Consider the following 27,789-nt stretch of genomic DNA (forward strand, 5'->3'; position numbering starts at 1 on the left):
TTCCTGCTTGAGTCACTTGACACCTAAGAGTTGATTTCAACCTGTAGCCCCACAAGACCAAAGAGACGCTCTGCACTGAAGATAAATTGAAGTGTTCACGGAATTTGTAATGCCCTATAAATCAGTGTTTCACTAAATAACACCTTCTTAGTCAACTAGACAGTTCAGAAAGTAAAGAAGGAAAAAAAATTAACAGATACTTGACCTTTATGGGTACAACAATCAATTATGCCCAAGCCAAGATGCTAAGGTAATATACATGTGATTACAGCACTTTCAGTCTTCCAGAAAACATAACCCCTTACTCTCCCAGGGCTGTGCTTCTTTTTACTAATTCAGAACACGCCACAGTCCATCAGGGACTGCTTAGCTACCACTCAGCACTGCAATCTCCAAGAAGGATTAAACTGCTCAAAAATGGAATAAACATTCAAGGCAAGGAAAAACTAATGGCAGAGGCTTTCCTCAACGGCCATCTCTCTCTCACATCTGCAGCCGAATACCAGAGCTTCCCTGGTGTAAATGCACACAGACTGCCTCCTGCACAGATACGCACGTGCTTGTCTTCCCACGATGCTTCACACTGCCAACTGACAAGTTACTGCCTCTCACTGATCCTGACCATCAACCTATGACCTTTATTATCTCATTTTAATGCACTTGGGGCCAGCAGATGGCGCAGTGATTAAGGCGCTGGACTCCCACAGTTCATATCCCGGACCCCGCAGCATGAAACTCAGGCCAGGTGCATGTGCATGTGTACTCAAAAATCCCAACAGGAGAACAGAGGAGAAGAGATTGTGGTATGGCCAACCCTGCTTGGGGGTTAGAGGGTAGTGATTTCTTGCTTTCTATCTCATGGTCTCTGTCTCTCTGACAAGCACACGTGCCCTATGGCAAAAACTCTCAAACAAACAAACAAAAATTTCAATTTTGATGCACTTACCTTGCTTATTTCCCAGAATGTTCTGAGACCTAGTAAGATCTCTTCTTTGCTCTTTGGCTCAGGCATTTTTAGATGCTGGCTGTTCATCTGCTTGCAGCCCTCCTGACTGGGTTTCTGGATCTACCTGCCAAACAACTGCTGCCTAGCCCTGGCTTACCACACAACTTTGGTCCAAGACAGCTAGTTTTGGACCTCCATATTTCTTGAAGATCTGTCATAACCCTGGCATGCCATCTGCTCTTACCGGTTCTTTCCTTTAGCTACAAGGTGATTTTTGCCTTGAAAAGGAATAGGAAAACAAATCCAAAAAAGTTGGTTCACATTCCGGTTTAGCTTCCTAAAAGCTACCACGCGAGACATCTATACGAAGTTCCCCCTTATCCTTGGGCTGCTTTGCCATAGTTTCATTTAGCCACAGTCAAAAGTGGTCCAAAAATTATTAAACGGGAAATTCCAGAAAAAAATTAATGCGTAAGTTTTAAATTGTACACCATTGTGAGTGGCATGATGGGATCTCTTGCCATGCCCCTCGTCCTGCCTGGGACAGGAACCATCTCTCTGTCCAGCATACCCACACTGTATGTGCTACCCACAACGCCTGTTAGTCACCTCGAAGCCATTTCAACGGTCCGCTCAACTGCCACAGGGCTCGTGTATGAGTACCTTACTTCATAAATTAATTTATAAATTAAACTTTACGTATACACGTAGAGGAGAAAATCACAGCCTTTACAGTCTTCAGTGGAACCTGTGGTTTCAGGCATCCACTGGGGGTCTTGGCTAAGGGGGGGACTAGCATACCGCGTTACTAAAGCAGCACAAGGGGAGATATTATAGATGGGCTCACTCTCGTGGGTCTCTAGACTCATGAGAGTGGGTCTACCTAGAGACAAAATAAATCTACCCCAAGGTAATCACCAACCAACCAATGTGAACAGATATCGGATCCCTGAAACAATCCAGTTAATGCTTTCTTTGCGATTCTTACCCGTTGCAAAAACTCAGTGGGACTGTATTTGGGTCCCAAGACAAAGATTTTCTTTCCTCTCCTGGCTACGCCACTGAACACGCGAGCAAACGCAATGAAAGACTCTTGGTGCTGTTCTTCTTGGGGCACAGGTTTAGCGGCCGTGCTCTCCACCTGCTGCTCATCGCCTGCCAGAAACAAAAGGATAATGAGTGCCAGGAGAGCTCTTTTGGCCCAGGGACTCCTGGGAACACCCGGGGAACGGTGAATACAGTATGTCTGGCCCGACTTCAGGAACAAAGCATGAAGATAAAGAATGTTGAGAAAAGCTACTACCTATTTATTTACTTACATTAAAGCTAAGAGCTTAAGGGCTAAATGATGAGGGTCCTGAGTTAAACTAAAGTCCACCACTTGGCACTGAAGCCTATTGGGGAAAGCTGTACCTCTTGGCTCTTCTCCCTTTGGACTTGTTTCAAGGTCGTCCCCGTCCTGGGCAGGCTCCGAGGCTGCCTGCCCCTGCGCCGCGAGCTTCTCTGCATGCCTCTGTCTCGCGCGCTCACGTCTCTGAGCGATTTCTTCTTGAGTGAGAGGCCTGCGGGACATCACAGATACGGTATCATCTGGCGCCATCACGCGTCTCTCAGTTCGTTCAAGCAGAGAGATAGCAAGTACTGACATGGTTGGAGAGACTGCTGACCAGTCCCCGCTCCCTTGCTAAGAGGTTTCTCTAAGTTCCTTCCCTAGCTGTGGCAATAGGAGAGAGGCCTACCAGGCGCTACGTAACAGGTTATCAAAACAGGGCGACCACCCTAGGCTGTCGGTGAGGGGATCTATACCGCGGCACTGGAAGGACTGAGGACCAAGCTCCTCTTTACAGAAACCCCCCAATAGGAAAAGGCCTAGCAAATGCACATGAACTTGCTTCACAGAAGTCAGGCACGGCTGCTGTCTGTCCCCTAGAGCCACACCCAACAACCTAGGACCCCTTCCCCTTCTTCCGAGTCAGCTGCACTCAAGCAGTTCCCTCACCCGTTTCTTCCCCAAGGTGAACACTTCAGCTGTTCCTTCAACCAACCCTCGGGTAACTTTCTGTATTTCTAAACTCCTGTTTAAAACTCGTAAGAAGACACAAACACAAGTACAAGGGAACCAGCTAGGAAGCCGCTGCGATCATTTCCACAAGAGATGATGGGCTCTACACTAGTGGGGAGGCAGGATGGGTGAGGAGGAGGGATACCTACGGGAGACGGATGGCGTTGAACAGATTCCCCGAGACTCTAGAACTTGAGAAATCACCCCTCCCCGACTCCCACACGTCTGCACACACACACTACACGGAGCGGCAGAGATGTGCACACGCTCGCCACCTCCACCGAGGCAGTCAGAGTGGGCCGAGACAGGAAGGCCTGCATGAGCCTTCCCTGATGTGTTCAACAAGAGTGAGCTGTGGCCACGTTGCCGTTACCGCTTCTCTTCAAATTTACAGCAGTTCAGATCAACACCGGAGCGGACTTAAACGACCTTCACCTAAGGACACATGACTGTCCAAACCGCAGGTAACCCTGGGGGGGCGGGGGCGCGGGCCCAAAAGCGTTCTGGGTGGAGGAGCAAAGGCAGTACCTGTGGCCTTCCACTCACACCCAGTGACACCCCCCAAACACGGCACCCCTAGCCCAGCCCACACCCCCTTGTCCTTACCGTGGCTTGTTCTGAGGCAGGGCCTTGGCGTCAACCGCGAACATTTTGGAAACGAAGATGATGACCGGAGCAGTGTCCTCTCCTCCACATTTCATAAACGCTAAACAGCAGGAAGTACAAATGTCACATTTTCCCCACTACTTAACAAAAGAAATTCTGGGGGCCAGCTGACGGTGTAATGGTTACATCACTGGACTCCCACATAGTCGACCACGGTTCGATTACTAGACCTGGTGGCTTAAAACTCACTCTGGGGGCATGTGCGTGTGTGCCCAAGATTTCGAGAGGAGAGTGGAGGAAAGGGGATTGCAGTGTGGCCACCCCACCTGGAGAACAGCAAAAATCTCTTAAAACAAACAAACAAACAAAAAAACAAAAAAAAAAAAGAAAATTTCCTGAAAGATATGTAGAAATAGCATCATCTAAATACATAAGAAGTCCGTAACTTTTCACAACTGGGGTGGAAATGCCATCTAGAAAATAGAAGATTGCTAGGGAAGAACAGGAAGGAAAGCAAGAGCAGAGTTAGCAGAAATGAAGAAAAAAATTAATGGGGTGGAGGGTCTGCAGACAGCTGTGGCAAGAGGGCGTGGCCCACCGGACGTATGAGTCTACCTCAAAGCTCACGCCAGGGAATGAGTTAATCACCCACCATACTTAGCCCTAATAACATTTTTTCTATATCCGGTGGAGAATGGAAAGAATGAAGAAGTACTATGAAAGGTCACCAGTCAATAAGGTAGCCTGTTAATAAAATAAACAAAAATAAACAGCTTTTCCAACGCTCCACAATAGCAACTTGAGAAAGAACATGAACATATTACACTGAGATAGTAACGAAATCCTTAGAAATAAAGATTCCACACTATAAAATTATCAGCTCTCCCTAAATGCATACATTTTAATACATTTTATGTCATGATAGTGACACAACCAGTAGTAAGTGGTTTTTTCTAAAAAGAAAATCCACCTCATCACCCCATATTAAAATAATCTGTACACAAAGAATTCAATGGCAAAATTCTAGTAAGACGAAAATGACAGGAAGACAAACACACTTCAGAAGACTTGCCAGCACGGTATTTGAAAAGCTGGGAGAAGTGAGGACCCTGGTCACCATTTTAACCGGCCCGCTCTGGCTGGAGAACATGGAAGGGACTCAAGGACAGAGGCTGGGACATACTGAACGGCGGAAAAACTGCTACAGCAACCGAGTGAGACGTGAGAGTCGCCGGGCAGGGAGGGGCGGGAGTGGCAACGCTGGGAAACATCTGGCATATTTCAGAGGAAGCACACACAGCACCTGCTGATGGACTTACTGCAGGGTGAGAGAGAAAAAGAGCAGCAGATGCCTCCACAGTGTTGGGACCCACGAAATGAGAGAACGGAGGTGCCTTCAACGGACCCGGGAATGGTAAGGAGAGATCAACGCTAATGAATGGAGGTAAAACCGAGGAGGTGCAAAGACGAAGCCTTGGCTGGGGCGCCTCAGAGTTTGGAAGTCTGGGAGATGGAGAGGAACCAGAAAGAGACTAAGCATAAGCTAAACCGGGGCGGCGGGTGGTAGCGGTGATGGCGGGGAGAAGCCAGGGAGACAAGAAAAGCAGATGCACGGGGAAGCCTGAAAGTTGGAGAAGAAAGTGTTCAAAGGAGGAGGGATGATCAGCTGTGTCAATAGTGATGATAGACCCACTCAGACGAAGACCGAGGACAGAGGACCGGCCACTAGATTTAACAAAGCACGAGTCACTAGCGACCACAAGAGTGGTTCTGCAGGACAGGAGTTCCAAGTACCGCAGAAGGGAAGGCAAAGAGAGAGATCGTGAATACACACAGGTCAATTTCATGGAGCCTACAGAGGCCCAGATAGCGGTTCCCACCCTCACGGGGCAGGTGTGTGCAGGCTTCTCATAGGCGGCATAGCCCCTGGAGCCCCATCCCAGTCTCTAGGGACACGGTCACAGCAGTGATGCCACAGCTCAGGGAGCACACTCCTGGCTGTTTGGGAGAACAGAATAGGGTGGGATTATGGAATGAGATCAGGGCAGGAGGGAGGAGTCTCAGAGTCTGTTTCTCCACTCCGAGACTGGCCGAGCAAAATGACTAGAGCAAAATCAAACTTTGAGAAAGAAAAAACCCAAACTGGTAAGAGAGCCATTCGTGAAGTGGTTCCTTCACTGAACTGTACATCTGGCCAAGTGACATTCAGCAAACTGGTCCAGATCGGCCTAGGCCGAGGACACGCCGTAGCACGGTGCAACTCAACACGTCACCCATACCTCACCTGCTTTCAGAGCTTGAGTTTCTGGGGGAAGAGAGTCAAAGGTCTGCGATCCCGTGCACATCAGCTTCTCCACCCTCTCCGCAGGGATATCCAGGGGACTCGGCAGTTTCTGACACACCATAGCTGAAGTCTGCTGTTAAGGACCTAAACCTTGGGTCAGTACCCGCTCTTGAGGCTGAGACTCACTGTCTGCGTGAAATACCAAAGTAACAACGTCACGTCCACACAGAAGATGCCCAGACTACACAGCCAACACGGTCTTACGCATCACACCCCACATATGCATACAATTCCAGGGAGCTCACGGACTCCCTCAATCTCAGACACGCTTCTCACCACGTATTCCAACACCAGAGCTTAGCAAGGGGTCTGTTACCTTTTAGATGACATGGTGATCTAACCCAAATATCTAAAATTGTTATTTCTATACAAACCTTTTTTTTTGGGGGGGGAGAGGTTTTTGCTATAGGGCGCGTGCGCTCGCCAGACAGACAGACAGACAGAGACAGAGAGACAGAAAGCGAAAAATCACCCCCCGGGGGGATGGCCACACCGCAATCCCTTCTCCTCCATTCTCCTCTTGGGATCTTGGGCACGCACGCACACGCGCCCGGCGTGAGTTTTAAGCCACCGGATCCGGGACACGAACCGCTGTTGACTACATGGGAGTCCAGTGACATAGCCATTATGCTAACTGCTGGTCCCAATTTCTATACAAATCTTAATGTAAGCATTTTTATCTTTACAGACTACTAAACTATTGGGTTGTCGGAAAAGTCATGATGTATTTTTTTCTATGCAAAAATGCACCATGACTTTTCTGACAACCCGACAGAATGAAAAGGTGTCTTCTTAAAAGACCAATAATTAGGATTAATAGTAATGACTAGTATCAGTCGATTAATCTTTCAAGTATTAAGTACAGTTTCCTCGTAGAACACAAAGTTAGCACAGAAGACTTACTCGGGATTGAAATGCGTCATTTCCAAAGGGTCTCCTGGTTGCCAAATAACTCATTGTTTTTTCTTGTTTTATCATAATTATTTCATCAAAAACCATCAAAAATAAAGGATACCAAGGACAGCGTGGGATATGGGGAGCCACTGGCTACAGATGGCGTTGATCTGAACTTTCGGGTCTGAGTGTCGGGCCTCCCGCGCTCCAATCTTTAATCCCAGAGAGGTCACTATTTTATCAATCTTTTCCTTGTCCCTATAGAAAGCAAAAGATTGGACAGGGGGAAAAATGTTATAAACAGATATGAACAAGTGGGGAAAAAAAAAAAAAACCACGTTATTTGATACTATTTCCCCCCACTTTCTCAAAAAGGAGGTAAAACTGAGGGACCCCTGCTGCAGTGGGAAGTTCCACACCACCAGCTCTGACACGCCCGAGTGAACCTGCGTCAACACTCGCCACACTGCTCCACGAGCTCTGCCAACTGGGAGCGCGGTTTTATAAATACACGCTAAAAGGTAAGTACTGCACCTCTGAGCAACTTCAAAAGTAAATTCACTGACACGAGCCCCCTTGTCCATTTAGACCAGGCACGTTCCTTCCCAAGTTCCCCATTCGTGACCCCTTTCCTACTACAGTCACCATTTCCTAAACCTGCTTTGTAAAAATAAAGGCCCAGTATTTCCCTCCATCCTGTTATCTCTTCGCCTCAGCACTCAATAAACTAGTGCTGCCTGCCTCCTCCTGTCACCCTTTATTTGAGTATCACTTACTCCTTTCAATTGTCCGAGCCCCGTAATCAACTCATCTGCACAGGCAGTGTTCACGCGCTCAGTCCAGCTCAGCTCCCTGAAGCGTGACTCATCAAACACCCTGTCCCAAGAAGCCCCAAGGTGAGCAATTTTACTACAGTCTTACTTTTTCAAGACAGCATCATACAAACTCCATATATTTTCCAGGATCAACTGTACAAACAAAGGTTTCTTTCCTTTAGCCTGTACAAAAGAACACATGAATTTAAGTTCCTGAACATTTGATAGGCATTTTATATATTCATTCTCGGCATGTTTCATTTCTATTTGAAAATATTCAACAGTAAGGTAGATGAAAATAGTTACACAAAGACTCTAAACAGGGGTCAGCCAGGTGGCATGGTGGTTCAGGTGGCTGGACCCCACATGGCCAACTGCACAGTTCGAATCCAGTATCTGGTGGCTTGAAAAACGGGCAGATGTGCGTGCCTGCCCCAAGTCCCAGGAGGAGAAGGGATAGTGCACAGCCACCTTCCCTGGGGAGTGATCTCTCACCTTCCCCCCCTCATTTTCTTCCCATTCCTCCCACTGTCTGCTCTGCCCTAGAGCAAAACCAAACAGAACAAAACAAAATGCCATAGACAGGCAATACCCTCCAATCGGCAATAACCCACCGGTCCTTTCTCTTGGAAACCATGAACTTGGTTACTGATGTGACCATCTGGGGGACACATAACTGCAGGTGGCTCACCACTACTGTCAAAGAAGCGCACATAATGCCCAAGCTGAGAGCTCAAACTTCACTCTCCACAAACAGGTTCTTTCTATAAACTATTTGTATTTCTAAAGAAACACCAAATGTTCTTGAAAACACAAGAAAATGGAGTTAGCATGTGGTGCGGTGGTTAAGGCGCTGGGTTCCCACATGGCTGACAAGGGTTTAAGTCCCAGACCTGGTAGCTTGAAAATCACGCCAGGAGTATGTGTGGGTGCCCAAAATCCCAAGAGAAGAATAGGGGTGAAGGGATTGCAGCATGGCCATCTCTCCAGCAACAGTATTACAAACTAAAGGTCACCGCCTTTGAATGTCTGACTAAAAAAAGTCATCAACAAAAACTTTGTGCACAAAGAGGTTTTACACAGCTTTATCTACAGTATCAAAACATTTGCGGGACCAGCAGATGACGTAACGGTTACGTCACTGGGCTCCCACAGTTAACCGTGGACCTGGCGGCTTAGACTCAGGCTAGGTGTGGGTGTGAGCACGCCCAAAATTCCAAGAGGAGAATGGAGGAGAAGGGACTGCGGTGTGGCCATGCCCCTGGGGGATGATTTTGCACTTTCTGTCTGTCTCATGAGTACACATACGCTATAGTAAAAACCTCTCAAAAAAATTTTTTTTGAAAAAAATCAACTATGCCAATATTAGGAGAATAATTACATAAATCAGCTCTCACAAAATAAAATAATAACAAAATGCTTTTTAATGATAGGGATAGTTCTAGAGACTACTTGGATTATTACAATCAGTGGGAAATTAAACCGCAATGCTGGAGGCCAACCAACCACAGGTTCAGATCCCCAAATGGGCCTGAAACACGCTGGGTGCAAGCACATCAAACAAGATGTGAGAAGCTGGCGGGCTGGGGGAGGGGATCACGACACGACAAGACCCTGCTGAGAGTGGTTCGCCCCCTCCCTCTCATGCCTGCACATGCTCTGTCTTTCATGAATAAACTTAAAAAAAGAGAGAGAAGTCTTCGACTAAAAAAAATTTAAATACATAGTTGACCCTCAAGCCATGCTCTTTCCCACTTAACTATACTCACTCTTTTTGAGAGTTTTTTTTTTCTTTTTTTTTTTTTTTTTGCTATAGGCCACATGTACTCACCAGAGAGAGACAGAGAGAGACACACATAAATTAAGAAATCACCCCCCAGAGGGGATGGCCATGCCGCAATCCCTTTTCCTCTTGGGGTTTTGGGCACACACGCACATGAGCCTGGCATGAGTTTTAAGCCGCCGGGTCTGGGACTCAAGCCACAGCTGGGAGTCCAGCAACGTAACCATTATGCCACCTACTGGTACCATACTCTTTTTTAAAAAATTTATTTAATTTTATTTTTATTATTTTCAATTTGCTATAGAGCATATGTGCTAACCACAGAGAGACAGAGACAAAAAGAGAGAGAGAAACCAGGTTGATCCCAAGCAGATCCGGGACTTAAACCACAGTCAGTCACATGGGAGTCCAGCGCCCTAACCACTACACCACATGCCAGGCTCAATACTCGATCTCTTTTAAATATGCTATTTATAAGAAGTTTTCAATGGCAACAGAAGATGTTCATAATATGATTTAAAGCCAGAAGGCAGCTAACAGTATATTACCACTATCATCTCAACTGAGGAATGAAAAATACATATATAGGGATAAAAATGTGTGTGTGTGTGTGCGTGAGTGTGTGTGTCTAAGAAGAATGAAAGAAATTAAAGCTGTATCATTAGCAGCATTGGCTCTTGATTTATTATTTTTTCTTTCTGTAGCCTTATACTGTGAATATAATCGAAAATTGATAAAGATACGATTTTCAATTAGAATAAGTTAATAAAACTCCGAATTTTGCATTAGAAAAAGCAAAGCTTCAGGGAATGTATGCACTGAGGCCACAAGACTTCAGTCGTCCTATGTCACTTCTACATATAGAGGAATGGGTTTCTGAAAGCACATGGCTGCCCTGTTCCACAAGCAGTGCGTGGTGACCAGCGCACAGCGAGACCAGGCCTCATCTGAGACTGAAGTAACGTGTCAACCATACAGTAACATCTAGAAGAGACAGCTCTTTAGGGCTAAGGGGACAAATGCATAATATAAAATACGTCTTCGAGTATCTGGAATCTGACACTTTTGCTGCTCTAACAACAAAATGTACTTCTTTGCTCCCTACATGTATTTAAGAGTTAAGAATTCTATTATAGGGACCAGCAAATGGCCTAATGGTTACGTCACTGGACTTCCACATAGTTGGTTTGAGTCCTGGACCTAGCAGCTTAAAACTCATGCCAGGCACATGTGTGTGCGTGCCCAAAATTCCAAGAGGAGAACAGAGGAAAAAAGACTGTGGCATGGCCATCCCCTTTAGGGGGAGTGACTTCTCTTTCTGTCTCTCTTGTCTTTCTGGCAAATGCACATGCCCTATAGCAAAAATCTCTCTATTCAGGGAATGTATGCACTGAGGCCACAAGACTTCAGTCGTCCTATGTCACTTCTACATATAGAGGAATGGGTTTCTGAAAGCACATGGCTGCCCTGTTCCACAAGCAGTGCGTGGTGACCAGCGCACAGCGAGACCAGGCCTCATCTGAGACTGAAGTAACGTGTCAACCATACAGTAACATCTAGAAGAGACAGCTCTTTAGGGCTAAGGGGACAAATGCATAATATAAAATACGTCTTCGAGTATCTGGAATCTGACACTTTTGCTGCTCTAACAACAAAATGTACTTCTTTGCTCCCTACATGTATTTAAGAGTTAAGAATTCTATTATAGGGACCAGCAAATGGCCTAATGGTTACGTCACTGGACTTCCACATAGTTGGTTTGAGTCCTGGACCTAGCAGCTTAAAACTCATGCCAGGCACATGTGTGTGCGTGCCCAAAATTCCAAGAGGAGAACAGAGGAAAAAAGACTGTGGCATGGCCATCCCCTTTAGGGGGAGTGACTTCTCTTTCTGTCTCTCTTGTCTTTCTGGCAAATGCACATGCCCTATAGCAAAAATCTCTCTAAAAAAAAAAAATTCTATTATATAAACAATCCTTAGATATAAGACTTGTAAGCCTTAACCAAATACACATCGGTGAAAAGTTCCTCATGAACTCACCTGCATAAACCAAAGCTGAATTTAATCTACTTAAGCCTTCACAGTACAGGCGTTCATAGGGCAAGAATGTCACCGAAAATCAAAAGGGACACCACCAACCACATTACCTGATCGACCTTCATAATCTTCTTAGCCTTCATATTTATGTAGTAATCTCCCCACAAGGTTTTCAAAAGAACTTCCTTTTTGATGCCAATTTTCTGACTGTAGATTGTGGCAAACTGTTCAATTCTGGAAGAAAAGAAAGTGTCCAGGGTATTAACAACAAAAATAAGTATAAGCACAGCTAACACTTCAGTGTTTCTGTGTCAACTACTGTTCACAGCTCTGGGTATGGATTACTAAACTTAATCATCCCAAGTATCATACAACCTTCTCTCGTTTTTACAGAAGATACTGGAGCACAGAGGTATTACACAGAACATAATTTGGAATTCAAACCTAAGCAGTCTGATCCAAATTCCATGTGCTTGTCCAATACTCCTTACACTGGTAGGAATTGGAGTCCATGCTGTAATTCCCTTTCTTAATTTTGCACATGTAAAACAAGGTAAAATGGACACAGGCCAGGGAAATGCAGGCTCCAACTGCCCATCACGATGATCCCAACAGTAAACCATATGTCAGTTTTTCACAACCACAAAGTGACGGCTGATTAGCAAGGAAATCAACGCACGAACGTACACCCGTGGGCTTGCGGAGCCATCTTCCAAATTCTGGTATGTGTTCATTTTCCACCTTTTGTGACGTACGCACAGCTGCCAACTTTCCCTAGCCACTGACCTCTCAGAGGAAAATTGGAAGGGAAAGGTGTTGGTGCTTTCATTTCTGCCACCATTTCCCCACAAATTAACACAACTTATTAAGAACCAGGCAAAGCTGATCTCGAAACCGGATCTGGACTAACACAGGAGAACACTGACGGATGATATCTATGAAGGAAAGGGTCAAAGGTGGGAAGGCATACAAAGCTGCCCTTATCCTCCTTACTCAAGCCTCTCCCCATTCCTTCTCCCTCCACAATAAACTTTCTCTAATTTGTGAGCTTTTGACTGCCATTAGCATAGAACACTTAGATTACTTGTGAAAATCATTATAAGAAAAGGACATGCCCCCTGCCTTGTGGCTTATTAGCAAAGAGCTCACAAATGAAGTAATCAATGGGTCTGACCCTGTTATATGACTGAATGAATCACTTGTAGCTTTTAATAGCAAGAAATTCTTAGACATCATCTTAGCCCAATTTTTTCAGTTTTCAGGTGTTTTATTTGGGGTGGGAAAGAAGCAGGTGTGGCTGTCTAAGGGCAATGTGAGGGGTCCTTGTGAGGGGAATGTTCTGTCTTGACAGTCAATGTCAATGTCCTGGTTGTGACCCTGGACTGTAACTCTGCATGATGTCACCATAGATAGGTCACTTGATGAAGGTACAAGAGAACTCTTGGTATCATTACTTATAATTTTATGTGACTCTGCAACTATGTCAAAATATTGGGTTGTCAAGAGTCATAACATGCTTTTCTATGTAAAATGTGTCGTCCTATTTCCGACAACCCAGTAACAAGTTTAACCTGGGCCAGCCCATGGCATGGTTAAGGCAGCTGGATCCCACATGGCCAAGTACACAGCTTGAGAAATACACCTGGCACGTAGGCATGTGTGCCCAACTCCTGAGAGGAAGGAGAGAGGGGTAACGGATTGCGGGGTGACCGTGCCCCTTGAGGGAGCTTTCTCACTCTCTTCCTCCCTCTCCCTCTGTCTCTGTTCTCTCCAGTGAGCACATGCACCCTCTGGCAAGGAAAATAAATAAATAAATACGTTAACTAAAACATCAGTTATACGCAAACGGCCTTACCCGAAGCCCCAGCCGTCTATCGCGCTGGTGAACACCACATTGCCCTGCTCTGGAGAGAAGTAAAGGTGAGAGTCGTCCGTGTCCTCCAAGCCAGTGCTCCAGTCATACACCTGCTCGCCCTGCTCCGAATTTGGATGCACCTGAGACTCAGTCTCTCTCTCGGCTCTTTCTTCTAGGACTTTAGAAGTAAAAAGAGTTCCTGTGAGTGCATTAATCTAGGAGAGATGGTGAAATGGCAGAGTGTCACTGAGATGCTCAGCACGTGCAGGGCAGGAAGTGCCAGTCACAGCTTAGGATGTATCAGCACAATAGGCAAGGGTGACATTTACGATCGACAAATCACTTACGTATTATTAACCCATTCCTTCAAAACTCAGCGACGTTAAATGGTAAGGTTTTTATGATTATCATTAGTTTAATGTAAACGCTATCCTGTCATATAGCTGGTTCCCCACAGTGGGGCCTGGCACCGCTAGGAATCCATGGTTTCCAACTCCTACAGTCCTGTTCTGTAGCCTTGATCAACTCCCTTGCCCGTTCCTCACATTGGTTGTTCGAAATGTTCACCATCTCCAGACCCTACGTTCACTTCCACGGAAGTAACCTAGTTCCCACCAGAAAGGAAATGGAGGCTACTGCTCACGTTTCTGCCTGGTCCCTGTGTTCCAACCTATCAGCCCATTCACAGTCGCAAATAACATTGCCTGGTCCTCCCTGCAGCTCCTTGACTGCAACACTGTGCCGTGATTTTTCTCATCTTTATGACTCTGCACATCTTCTCACTCCTCTTTTGAACACCCCTAGTTCTCTACTTGACAAACACGTATGTGTTCCATCTCGAGCTTTCACTGCAAGACTTTTTACTAAGTTTCTTTTTCCCTTAACCCAGTGTAGCTTAGGTAGCTCTCATCTATGCTCCCGAATCAGGGCTGAAATTGTATTTCAAATACAATGAGTCTTCAAAAATTCAGAGGAGGGAACCAGCAGTTAGCGTAATGGCTATGTCGCTGGACTCCCACGTAGTCGACCGCGGTTCGCGTCCTGGACCCGGTGGCTTAAAACTCACGCCGGGCGCGTGTGCGTGCGTGCCCAAGATCCCGAGAGGAGAATGGAGGAGAAGGGATTGCGGCGTGACCATCCCCCCTGGGGGGTGATTTCTCGCTTTCTGTCTCTATGTCTCTCTCTGTCTGTCTGGCGAGCGCACGCGCCCTACAGTGAAAATCTCTCCAAAAAAAAAAAAAAAAAAAAAATTCAGAGGAAAAGTATATGGTGAAAAAATTGTGCACAGATCTTAAACATTTTTGGCATCAAAATAACTCATATTTTAATTCCATTTGTCCACGAACTTTTTTTTTTTTTTTTTTTTTTTAAGTTTTTGCCATAGGGCACATGTGCTCTTGGGAGAGAGACAGAGCAAGAAAAACTGAGAAACCAGGGGAGATGGCCATGCCACAATCCCTTTCTCCTCCATTCTCCTTCTGGGATTTTGGGCACTCATGTCCATCTGATTTTCAGGCCTCCGGATCCAGGACTCGAATCACAGTTGGCCATGTAAAACTCCAGCACCTTAAATACTACACCACCTACTGGCCCTGTCCACAAACCTGTTGAAACCCCCTCATAGCTCCTTTACTGTTTGTCTCCCCTACGACACTGTGTACTCTTTGAAAACAAGGACTTGAACCTGTTTAACTTCATAATCACAATTCCCAGCACACCACAGACAGCCAATGGTTCATTTAACATACACATACGTAAATATCTTCCGGATATATAAGTGAACGAGAGCACAGATAAAAATTCCATCTGAAGACAAGTAACAAGATACCTCCTAACACTGCTTCACTTTGGAATCGAACCGCTCAGCTTTAAAAAAAGAGCCTACCACCCAGCCTTCTACTGCTGGGTGCTTCCAGGAGACGAAGGGTTCTCCTGAGGGCACGCTGGCTCGGGTGCCTCTGTTGCAGCATGACGATTTGACGCATATGAATCCCAAGTGAAGTTCTAAATAAGTGAATTTTCTGTAGGAATACCTCATACCCAACTCACTAATTGTCTTATGACTCTTCTTTAAGCCCCAATTTTTAAACTACTAAAAAATAAAATACCTGTCCTAAAATATTCTTGAGGTGAGAATAGGCCTCCTGGGGGGTGAATTTCAGTTCCACTATCAAGCGATCTATCTTGTTAATCACTAAAACTGGACGGATGTTTTCAAGCCAGGCCTGTCGCAGAACTGCCTGTGTCTGAGAGAAACAGAAAGACAAATCTAAACATCATGATTTGCAATAATTAAAGCACACTTAAAAACACGAGTGATAACCAACATGTTCCCAAAGTCCCTCATTGTCACTCAGACGATGCCAGTCAGACACAGAAACCCACTAGGCATTCACCAAGTATGGAGCACAGGAGCAAAGAGCTCCAGGTGGGAGATCATCCTTGCCTTTAGGAACTGGCCGTTTATTTAAGGATAAATTAAAGCGTACAAAGACAGTATAGAGTCTGAAATGTGCTTGTATGTGTATGTCTATAAACGCACACACATGAACACGCACACGCAGCTGAATTACAAAACACTTGTTTTCTGTTTTTGTTTGTTTGTTTGTTTTTTTGAGAAGTTTTTGCTATAGGGCACGTGCGCTCACCAGAAAGACAGAGAGAGACAAAGAGACAAAAAGTGAGAAATCACCTCCCGGGGGGATGGCCACGCCGCAATCCCTTCTCCATTCTCTTAGGATCTTGGGCACGCACGCACACACGCCCGGTGTGAGTTTAAGTCACTGGGTCCAGGACTCAAACCATAGTCAACTACACGGGAGTCCAGCAACATAGCCATTATGCCAACTGCTGGTCCCACAAAACATTTGTTATTAGCACAGAAGTGAAAAATAAAACATTCCCCAGAGTATCTCCTGTGAATACTTTCCTGATCACTCTTCTACATTCTAAAGATGGTGTGTTCATTTCATTTTTCACATCACTTTTTTTTTTTTTTTTTTTTTAAGTTTTTGCCATAGGGCACATGTGCTCTTGGGAGAGAGACAGAGCAAGAAAAACTGAGAAACCAGGGGAGATGGCCATGCCACAATCCCTTTCTCCTCCATTCTCCTTCTGGGATTTTGGGCACTCATGTCCATCTGATTTTCAGGCCTCCGGATCCAGGACTCGAATCACAGTTGGCCATGTAAAACTCCAGCACCTTAAATACTACACCACCTACTGGCCCTGTCCACAAACCTGTTGAAACCCCCTCATAGCTCCTTTACTGTTTGTCTCCCCTACGACACTGTGTACTCTTTGAAAACAAGGACTTGAACCTGTTTAACTTCATAATCACAATTCCCAGCACACCACAGACAGCCAATGGTTCATTTAACATACACATACGTAAATATCTTCCGGATATATAAGTGAACGAGAGCACAGATAAAAATTCCATCTGAAGACAAGTAACAAGATACCTCCTAACACTGCTTCACTTTGGAATCGAACCGCTCAGCTTTAAAAAAAGAGCCTACCACCCAGCCTTCTACTGCTGGGTGCTTCCAGGAGACGAAGGGTTCTCCTGAGGGCACGCTGGCTCGGGTGCCTCTGTTGCAGCATGACGATTTGACGCATATGAATCCCAAGTGAAGTTCTAAATAAGTGAATTTTCTGTAGGAATACCTCATACCCAACTCACTAATTGTCTTATGACTCTTCTTTAAGCCCCAATTTTTAAACTACTAAAAAATAAAATACCTGTCCTAAAATATTCTTGAGGTGAGAATAGGCCTCCTGGGGGGTGAATTTCAGTTCCACTATCAAGCGATCTATCTTGTTAATCACTAAAACTGGACGGATGTTTTCAAGCCAGGCCTGTCGCAGAACTGCCTGTGTCTGAGAGAAACAGAAAGACAAATCTAAACATCATGATTTGCAATAATTAAAGCACACTTAAAAACACGAGTGATAACCAACATGTTCCCAAAGTCCCTCATTGTCACTCAGACGATGCCAGTCAGACACAGAAACCCACTAGGCATTCACCAAGTATGGAGCACAGGAGCAAAGAGCTCCAGGTGGGAGATCATCCTTGCCTTTAGGAACTGGCCGTTTATTTAAGGATAAATTAAAGCGTACAAAGACAGTATAGAGTCTGAAATGTGCTTGTATGTGTATGTCTATAAACGCACACACATGAACACGCACACGCAGCTGAATTACAAAACACTTGTTTTCTGTTTTTGTTTGTTTGTTTGTTTTTTTGAGAAGTTTTTGCTATAGGGCACGTGCGCTCACCAGAAAGACAGAGAGAGACAAAGAGACAAAAAGTGAGAAATCACCTCCCGGGGGGATGGCCACGCCGCAATCCCTTCTCCATTCTCTTAGGATCTTGGGCACGCACGCACACACGCCCGGTGTGAGTTTAAGTCACTGGGTCCAGGACTCAAACCATAGTCAACTACACGGGAGTCCAGCAACATAGCCATTATGCCAACTGCTGGTCCCACAAAACATTTGTTATTAGCACAGAAGTGAAAAATAAAACATTCCCCAGAGTATCTCCTGTGAATACTTTCCTGATCACTCTTCTACATTCTAAAGATGGTGTGTTCATTTCATTTTTCACATCACGACAGCTGAGACACTACCGAGACCAAGGCTGTCCTCCTGAGGCTGTGGTACCCGCACCCTTAGGGAACATCAGAGCAGAGGCTACTAGATAATCACAGTGCACCTTCTCAGAATATTAAGTTTCTTCTACTTGAGTAATTCACACATTTCAATTAAAAAAAACAAAAAACACTGACTACAAATGTGACATATTCTTCCTTTAAGATAAATAGGAGTTTTCAAAAAATAGTATTAAAAGCAATGAACATATAGAGCCAAGCTCAGTTCCATCCTCACTAGTTCTGTTCACCCTGGCCTTACCGGTGACCTTTTCCAAGTTTGGGGATGGATGAAAAAGAATGGAATCTCGTATGAAAGAAGACGAGAAAGCAGAAAGAAGGGGGACTGTGTGTATAAATAAACGGTGGAGGCAGAGGTGTAGACTAAGAAGAGAATTTCCCCTTTGCAGGAACTGGCTCAGTGTCTTGCTGTCAGTAACCTGACAGTTCAGCAACCTTTTCCATTAGAGTAAGACTCTGATACGCCCCCAAATACGCCCCAGTGTTTCTCCTATTTTTACTAAGTCCCTCTCTCTCTCTCTCTCTCTCTTTTTTTTTTTTTTTGGAGACATTTTTGCTACAGGGCACATGTGCTTGACAGAGAGACAGAGAGACAGAAAGCAAGAAATCACCCCCCAGGGGGGATGGCCACACCACAATCCCTTCTCCTCCATTCTCCTCTCGAGATCTTGGGCACACATGCACACGTGCCCGGTGTGAGTTTAAGCCACCGGGCCCAAGACTTGAACCGTAGTCGACTACGTGGGAGTCCAGTGACATAGCCATTACCCTAACTGCCGGTCCCCTAAGTCCCTCTCTAAGAGGATATCACAGACACTTCAAAGTACCTGAAGTTAAAATCATCATCTCTAAGATCCTTTCAAACCTGGAGAGTTAACTCTATCACAGACTGGAACATGGGAAAATGTGAACTTTTTTTCCAACTTTCTGACTGTTAGTGAAAAGTCTGAAGTGCGATACAGCTATCAACAGTCAATTAGCTCTTCCTCTTCCCACACCGTTTTTTTTTTTTTTTTTCAGAAGCTTTTGCTTTAGGGCATGTGTGCTAGCTGGACAAAGACAGAGAGTGTGAGAGGGAAAGTGAGAAATCGCCCCCCCGGGGGAGGTGGCCACACCGCAATCCCTGCTCCACCATTCTTTTCCTGGCATCTTGGACACACACGCACACGTGGCATGATTACGAAGCTGGTGGTTCCGGGCCTCGAATCGTGGTCGGCCATCTGGTAACCACTGCACCATCTGCTGGTCCCTTTCCCCACCTTCTTCAACCACTGACGTAGCGTCACACTACGATCCCCCACCTGTGGACAGACTCCTTCCACAGCATCTACCACGATGATGCAGCCGTCGCAAATGCGAACGGCTGTCGACACTTCCGAGGAGAAGTCCACGTGTCCTGGAGAGTCTATCAGATTGATCAGGTACTCCTCGTTACCTGAAAGGAAATTCAGTTGTGTGGGTACGTGAAACTCGTCCCAGCATTCTTCAATGAGAAAGCTTCCAAGAAAAGACTAAACAGAGCAGCCAAATGCTCGATCAGCAGCTATGGTTGTACTTTTCCCCTTTTTTTTTTTCAAGAATTACTTAATGTTATTATTATTTTAATATTTGGCATAGGGCATGTGTGCTCACCAGAGAGAGAGAGAGAGAAAGAGAGAGAGGGGGAAGGGAGGAAGCAAGCCACCAGGTCTGGGACTTGAACCACAGTCGACCATGCAGGAGTCCAGAGCCTTAACCACTACATTACCTGCTGGTTTCAATGATGTATTTTACTGTGGTTTTCTATGCAAAAATGCATCGTGACTTTTACAACAACCTAATGCATCTTTATTATTTTCTTCCAAATATAAAAGTAGACATTTCATACAAGATTTTCAAACAGTATAGAAATAAATATTCCAAACGGTGGAAGTTTCTCTGCAATCCATCCTCCAGGGCGACAGCAGTTACGGTTTAGCATGTGTCCTTCCGGACCCCTCGATGTGCTTGATGTGCACGTGCAACTGCTTTTTATTACTGGGACACTTTGCACCTCTCAAAACTCCTCTGCAATTTGCTTTTTAATCTCTTCACAAATTGTTTTTAAATTTCTACATAATTACACATAGGTCAAAGGTCTGTTTTAACAACCACGGAGTATTTCACAGCACGGATGTGTGGGTTTCGTAAATCCCTTTGAGGTGTTACTATCAAAATGACATCCTTGGGGCCGGCAGGCGGCATGGTGGTTAAGGCACTGGACTCCTACAAGACTGACCGTGGTCGAAGTGGACTTGGTGGCTTGCTTTCTCGTTTTCCCTTTCTCTTTCTCTGGTCAATGTCCTGGGTCTCCTGACCACCCCGTGAAGAAATCCACAGGGGATAGGGCTGAGTGGGAACTGTAGTGTTGCCCTCAGACCAGTCAGAGGTCCCCAAAGGCATCCGAGCCTGGGCTGCCTGACTGACCAGAGATCATCTGGAGAGGCCAGAATGAAACACGAGCAATACACAGCAAACAACTGAGGCATGTGATTGATTCACAGATGGAGAGGACACGAAAGAGGCAAAACCACTTTTCTTTAAGACGCAGTTGACTTACCTTTGGTGTAATGCAGTGAGATGGCGCTGGATTTCATAGTGATCCCTCGGACCTGCTCATCTTCCCTGCTGTCCATGTACCGTAACTGGAAAGAACAACGTATGCATCCTCACTTTCCGACGAATTAAAATGTCACAGTAAAATTGGCTCATTAGAATTTTGCTTTAAAATGTAACTGTAGAACCTCCTGCAACATTTTTTTAAGGGCCAGGGAACTGGAGAAGGGAAGGTGGTCTAGGGGAAGAGAAGAACACAGACAAATCGAAAGACAATGCCAGCAGTTCAAATGCACCTGGATGCCGCTTGCCCTACACAGAGCGTTACCCAGAACGAATGGGCCGAATGGGCCATCCAAGAGCAACTCACAGGAGGCAACGGCTGAGGGATTCCTTCTTTTAATCAAGAACGCACCATTCTTTTCCTAGTCGCAGGCTATCTGCAAAGTCTGAGCAGAACTGAAATAGAAGGTCTCTAAAAGCACGAGAAACCTTTACCTCTTTTCCTAAATTAACAGATTTTTAAACTTCAAAAGAATAGTGCAGTAAAAAATATAACATCACCATTTAGTTGGTGGCTTTCATAAAGCTTTAATACCCACAAGTAAGGGCCCGTATCTCACTCTCTAGGCTTTGCAAGGCTGATCAATACTGATAATGGCTTTATTTAACTTCTAGAAAATGGCTTGCATTTTTTCAAGAAATTTTTGTTAAGCCCAGGATCAGCAGGTGGCGTAACGGTTAAGGTGTTGGACTCCCACATAATCAGCCATCATTCAAGACCTGGACCCAGCCAGCGACTTGAAACTCACGCTGGGTGCACGTATGTGTGTGCCCAAAATCCCGAGAGAGGACTGGCAGAGAAGGAATTGCAGTGTGGCCATCCCCCTGGGGTGTGATTTCTTGCTTTCTGTCTCTCTGTCTCTCCAGCAAGTACATGCACCCTATAGCAAAAATCTCTCTTAAAAAAAAAAAAAGAAAGAAAAAGAAAATTTTTGTTAAGGTCAAAAAATTATTATGATATTTTCTAACTGTTAAAGTTTTGCCTTTCACATAGAAATGTTTGAATATGTACAATCAATTTCTGTATGAGGTGTTCAGTAGAGATCCAGCCTTTTTATCCTATGTGGATAACCGATTATCCAAGGACCATTTATTGAGAGGTTCATCTTTTCCCCACACATGTGAAATACCAGCTCTGTAAAGCAGAGCAGGCTCCCGTATACATGTGTGTGTTTCTAGGCCTACTACTCTGGGCTACCAGTCAAATTTACACCCTGGTTGATTGCAAACCACCAGTTATAATGCATTTATAATAAATCTTGCCATCTTGAAAGGCTTAGTCTGGGCTAGCACATGGCCTAATTGAGAGAGCTGGATCCCACACGGTGAACCATGCAGTTTGAATCCCGATCCCAGCAACCTGAAGAACCTGCTGGGTGCATGAGTGTGCATGCCCAAAATCCCAAAAGGAGGAAGAAATGGAGAAGGATGGACATCCCTTATGGTGTGCTTTCCTACTTCCCCCACCCGTCTTTCTCTCTCTCTGGAGGGCACTTGTAGCTTCCGGCAAATTTTTAAAAAGTTTTATAGTCAAGAGAATCATGAACTGTCTACATTCCTAGTACCTTTTTAAAAATTAGTACCTGTCTCATATTACATTTGTTAGTTAAGATTTCCAGAAATAAACTTCAGGCTTCACTGACCCTTTCTATTGTGGTCTATTTTCTACCTCCTTAATTTATGATTCATTATTTCCCCTTCTCTAATTTCTCAAGTGGGAAAAATTTCTCAAGCACTTCATTATGTTACTCAATCCAGTTTTTTTCAGCCTCCTCTGGACTGGACCAAGGATCACATGGAAACCTGGTAAAGCCTTCCTCTGGGTGTGTCAGTAGGGATGGTTCCAGAAAAGCAGACTAGGTGGGGATGATCCACACCCAAAAAGTGGGAAGGTGAGATCCAATCAACTGGATGCCAGGACAAATACAGAAGGTAGACTGGTCTCTACTGAGAGCTGCTGCCCTGGGTACCAGATCAAGAATGGCTTGCACTGAATTCCAAGATTTACGTCACTGCCTCTCCTACCTGGGTTCTCAGGCTTCCGGCCTCGGACCGTGAGTTATACCACAGGCTTTCCCGTCTCTGAGTCCTTCAGTCACGGACTAAACCATGCCGCGTGCATCCCAAAGTCTCTAGCTTACAATAGCTTACTGAGGGTCTTGGCAGTTGCCATAACTCGTGAGCCAGTTCTCCTAATAAATCCCCTTTCATGTACCTTTACAGATTTACAATGGGTTGTCAAAAAGTCATGGCATATTTTTCTGCCTTTTTATGCAAAAATGCATCATGACTTTTCTGCAACCCAATTTTTCTTTAAGAGAGAGATTTTTTGGCTGTAGGGTGTGTGGACTCACCAGAGAGACAGAGAGCCAGAAAGTGAGAAATCACTCCCTCCCCAGGGGAATGGCCACACCACAATCCCGTCTCCTCCATTCTCTTTGGGATATTGGGCACACATGCACACACGCTCAGCCTGAGTCTTAAGCCACCAGGTCCGGGATGTGAACCGCAGTCAACTGTGTGAGTCCAGTGATGTAACCATTATGCCATCTGCTGATCCCCTGGCAACCCAATACTTTATTGGTTCTGTTTCTCTGAAGTACCCGCTTACACCACCAAAGTCATCTCAAGTGTCCAACTCTACATCCGGATCTTCTGGGTGGATTTATTAACTCAATATGGATTCTCTACCTCTTCTCTATTCACTGTCACCTGCTATTGATCATATCCTAGATTCATTAAGATGAATGTCTCTATTTTTTACCCCTAAGTTTTTGTCTTACGGCGTGTGCACTTGCCAGAGAGAGGGAAAGTGAGAAACCTACCCCCCCCCCGTGGGGGGGAGGGTGGTATGACTATGCCACAGTCCCTTCTCTTCCATTATTCTCTCAGGATTTTGGGCATCCACATATACACACCTGGCATAATCTTCAGGACTTAAACAACGGTCGGCCATTGGGAGTCCAGAGCCTTAACCACCCCGGCACCTGCTGGCTGTGAATATCTCTCAAGTAAATTAGTCTAAGTCATTAACTCACAGCTAGGAACAAAGATCTCATTAATTCGATTTCCAAAAACTCTATTTGTCATGAACCCCAGGCTGAAGAAGATCTGTTTGGTAAAAGGACATTGAAGTTAACCTGCAAGAAGTTCTTTACTCACACATCCTCTCTGTCAGTTTATTTTCTCTCCCACACTAGTCTGGAGGCAAATGCTCCACCTGAATCACGTACCTTGCATAAACCAGCCTTCAGGTATTTCCCACCACCTGATGGTTTTTCTGCCCCTTCTTCAAAATTCCCCAATTCATGTACCCACAAGGAGCCACCTTACTCTGTGAAATCTTCCACAACCACATATCATTTGACTTGTTGCAAAAACTCACCTTTGCACTTACAAAGTAATAATATAAAGCTACACAGGGCAATACAGAAGTAACTGTTTTTCTCAAGCTCTATTTTATCTTATTAAATGGACCCCTTCTTAGATACAAGAAAAATGCTTCATACTTGTTTAGAGCTTTAAAGAACACGGCACCGTGCTTATGAAGTTGCAGACAGCGAACACTTACTGAGTACAATAAGCATGTATCAGATATCCACATACCTTGCCTGCCAGGCGGCTGGAGATGATGCCATTGCTAGAAATAAGACAGTCAGCCAGAGTGGTTTTTCCTGTTAAAATAAAATAACACTAATTAGAATCTACATTTTTTTTTTTTTGAAGGAATGGGAGGGGGAGGACTATATCTACAGATTTAGTATCTGTTGTAATTTTTGTATTTACCCGAGTAAATAAGACAAGGGGCATTCTAAAGAGATTCATTAGACAATTGAACAAAACATCACCTGGAAGAACACAGATGCTAGCACTCTATCGTACTGAAATCTTATCTCCAACTCCATGGACCTCATCAACCTCACATGAAAAAATTTCATACATTTTTTAAGCACAGAACTGTTCTTAAACTGAGGTAGACTCTATATAGAGTAAATATGCATAGACTTTTACATGATGAAGCAAACCCTTATGCCAATGAAAATACTTCTTTTTATTTATTTTTTTTCCCTTTTGCATTTATTTATTTATTTACTTGAGACGTTTTTGCTATAGGGTGCGTGAGCTCACCAGAAAGACAGAGAGAGACAGAAAGCGAGAAGTCACCCCTGTGGGAGATGGCCACGTCACAATCCCTTCTCCTCCATTCTCCTCTTGGGATCTTGGGCATACACGCACACACACCTGGCGTGAGTTTAAGCCACTGGGTCTAGGACTCGAACTGCGGCCACCTACATGGGAGTCCAGCAACATAGCCATTACACCAACTGCTAGTCCCCCAATGAAAATACTTCTGACGAACAGCTCTTTCATAGTTACTACAAGGCCTCGGCCTCCCAGCTGGTACTACAGATGAGAACAACACACCCAGCTCTTTCTTGGATGAGGTCTCAGTATGTAGCCCAGGTCGGCCTCAATCTCGTAATCTTCCTGCCTCAGCCTCCCCAAGTTGCTGACATTACAGGTGCATGCCACTGCTCCTGGCCTGGAGGTAGACCAGGACTTGAACCCAGGCCTCCCATGTGGTCTCAGATTGTGGGGCACCGAGTCTTAGCAGTGCATGTCACCACAGCTAGGCCAAGTATATCACAACTATCATGTGAATCATCCCATTTCCCTAACAGTGACCAGTCTTGTCACTTTCTCTGATAACTCAGAATGACAAAAGAACAAAATAATCTCTGTCTCTACAAGGTATACTGGGCAAAACAGCACTGAAAACAAGAGGATGCAGTATTCTGCTGTATGTCCCCATGCAGGGCCTTAGTTGGCATCTGCCAGTTAAACTGGCTCAAGAAAACATTTCACAAAGACATTCAGAAAATTGAGCCAGATCTCCAACTGCCTGCAGTAAAGCCTGTGGAGGGCACCAGCTACCTTGGGCTACCAGTGCAACCTAGAATCCAAACCTAAACCTGGGATTCTGCAATAAAAGAAATTCCTTGTATATTCAAGTCTACAATCAACTGACAATAACTGCTATCTACACAATTTCAAGAGGTACCGTCAGACAACAGTTTACAGAATGCCACGGGTATATGTAAATATCACAGCAGAGGAGGAGTAACAAAGGACGGCTTTTTCCTTCAAACAAGTCCTTACCAAACTCTAAGAACCTCACCAAAGCTATGGGATCTGTGTAATAGTTCAAACCAGAGACCAGTCAGTAGGAGCACTAAAGACCTTTCATACTGCGTCACCTGGGCCCCTGTGGACACTCTATGTCAGCAAATGTGCTGAGAGCAGCACCTTCCTGTTACCCACGAAAGCACTATTCAGTCTCAGTATGGAAGGCATCGATCCCCCTAAAATGAAGTATCAAAAAAGCTGGGGCTGTGCTTTATTCACCGTCATACTGCTAGATCCAGAACATGCCTCCCACATAGGAGACAGTCAACACAAATACCTGCTGAATGAATGAATGAATGCATCCTAGGCCTTCAAGGATATTCCCAGATCAACCTAATTTTAAAATAATTTGTTACACACACACATCACTGACTTGCCCCATGAGTCAATTCAAAAACAATGAAAAATACCATTCTTGGTCTTCATGTTCTCAAAATACGAACAGTGTAATTATGAAAACTCATGGGGGGGGGCAGGGATTAGTCACTGGATTTGTATTAAACTCATCCTCGGAATCAGCAGTTAGCGTATGTCACTGGACTCCCATGTAGTTGACCACGGTTCGAGTCCCAGACCTGGTGGCTTAAACTCATGCCAGGCACGTGTGCATGCGTGCCCAAGATCCTGAGAGGAGAATGGAGGAGAAGGGATTGCGGCGTGGCCATTCCCCCGGGGGGTGATTTCTCGCTTTCTGTCTCTCTATCTCTCTCTCTCTATCTTCCTGGCAAGCGCATGCGTCCTATGGCAAAAACCTCTCCAAAATAAATAAATAAAGGCTGAGGAATTAAATAGGAGCACATAGCACAGGCTCTGAGACTATATTAGTCAAGACTATAAATGTTTGTATACACAGCCATTGCAAAAACAAAACTTCAAGTTCTGGTTTAAAGAACAATGTGACATACCATAGACAAGAATGCTAATCACTAGTTAACTGTGCTCATTTGAAACGCTTTAAAACTTGTTTCTCTAAGTCATATAAAACTTTTAAAGGAAATAAGACGTGCTTCTTAGCAAGAATTACTCTCAACTGTCCACACCTTCACTCCACTGAGACAGGCAGACACACACCCTCTTTATTAATGCAAGTGAGCCAACTAAAAAGGATTCTTACCGTGGTCCACATGAGCCAAAACACAGATATTCCTGATGTTAGCAGTGTTTTTCTGGAGTTGAACCATCTTATCCAAGCTATTGAGCACCATGGCTACTTATTTCCTGTGACTAAAAATTAAATATGTATTACAAATGGCAGAAGGACTAAAAGGTCGGGGCAAAACAAACAATAATAAATGTGGGGAGCTGACAATACTTCTCAGAACCTTAAACGAAGAACCCCAACCAACATCTATTGAAAAGGGATACCCCCCGCGCAGCCCCAAGCCCGGTTTGCACACTAAACTCAGTGTCACGTTGGATTTATGCTTAAAGGGTTTGCTCCTCCTTCCGGATCCAAAGGCTGCGATGAATCACGAGCGGGCGCGGCTGGGTGCGCTGGGACGCCCCAACCCTGCCATGGACGCAGGAAAACTTCTCCAGGCCAGGGCGACTTCCAGGAAGGAGCGCATGCAGGAGGGCGAGAAGATGCTGCCATCTCCGCCTTCCCCAAGTCGCTCATTCATCCTCACCGGCTTTCCCCGAGGTGATGCCCCGGCTCTGACGCTGCCCAACGCGCCCGAACAAAGTTTTGGGTCACGTGCTTTTCAAGCAAGCAGGTGCATGCAGGCCTTTCATGTCTTTCCATGAGACATAAAAGAGGTAAAAGCTCCTTTCTGCCTAGCCTTCATGTCCCTTCGGGTCCCAGGTTGGCTTCAAGGGGTTCGCGTCCGCACGCAGAAGCGGCCGCCGGGGCCCGGGCTGGAAGCGGTAGTTCGGGCGAACGGACCCTCCGCCCTCCGCCCCCCGCCCGCGCTCGCCGCCGGCGCGTCCCCCCCCCCCGGGCCC

At 45.3% G+C, this 27,789-nt stretch overlaps 1 protein-coding gene across 2 annotated transcripts in view; it reads right to left on the bottom strand.

The window, feature by feature from the left end:
* The window catches only part of EFL1 (elongation factor like GTPase 1), a 128,039-nt gene extending 100,969 nt beyond the window's left edge, over positions 1–27,070 (bottom strand). For both annotated transcript variants that reach the window (XM_006142658.3, XM_006142657.3), the window contains exons 1-13: positions 26,960–27,070; positions 24,265–24,332; positions 20,600–20,684; positions 19,323–19,456; positions 17,087–17,224; positions 13,343–13,557; positions 11,598–11,721; positions 7,774–7,850; positions 6,974–7,110; positions 5,899–6,021; positions 3,615–3,714; positions 2,360–2,508; positions 1,935–2,101 (exon numbers count right to left, since the gene is read on the bottom strand). In XM_006142658.3, the coding sequence (XP_006142720.1) occupies positions 1,935–2,101; positions 2,360–2,508; positions 3,615–3,714; positions 5,899–6,021; positions 6,974–7,110; positions 7,774–7,850; positions 11,598–11,721; positions 13,343–13,557; positions 17,087–17,224; positions 19,323–19,456; positions 20,600–20,684; positions 24,265–24,332; positions 26,960–27,050 (1,608 nt within the window). In that variant the 5' untranslated portion in view covers positions 27,051–27,070. The remainder of the gene's footprint in view (positions 1–1,934; positions 2,102–2,359; positions 2,509–3,614; positions 3,715–5,898; positions 6,022–6,973; positions 7,111–7,773; positions 7,851–11,597; positions 11,722–13,342; positions 13,558–17,086; positions 17,225–19,322; positions 19,457–20,599; positions 20,685–24,264; positions 24,333–26,959) is intronic.
* Between the last annotated feature and the right edge of the window lie 719 nt (positions 27,071–27,789).

Source organism: Tupaia chinensis, unplaced genomic scaffold (genome assembly GCF_000334495.1).
Source record: "Tupaia chinensis unplaced genomic scaffold, TupChi_1.0 Scaffold000078_1, whole genome shotgun sequence".
NCBI classification, from domain to species: domain Eukaryota; kingdom Metazoa; phylum Chordata; class Mammalia; order Scandentia; family Tupaiidae; genus Tupaia; species Tupaia belangeri.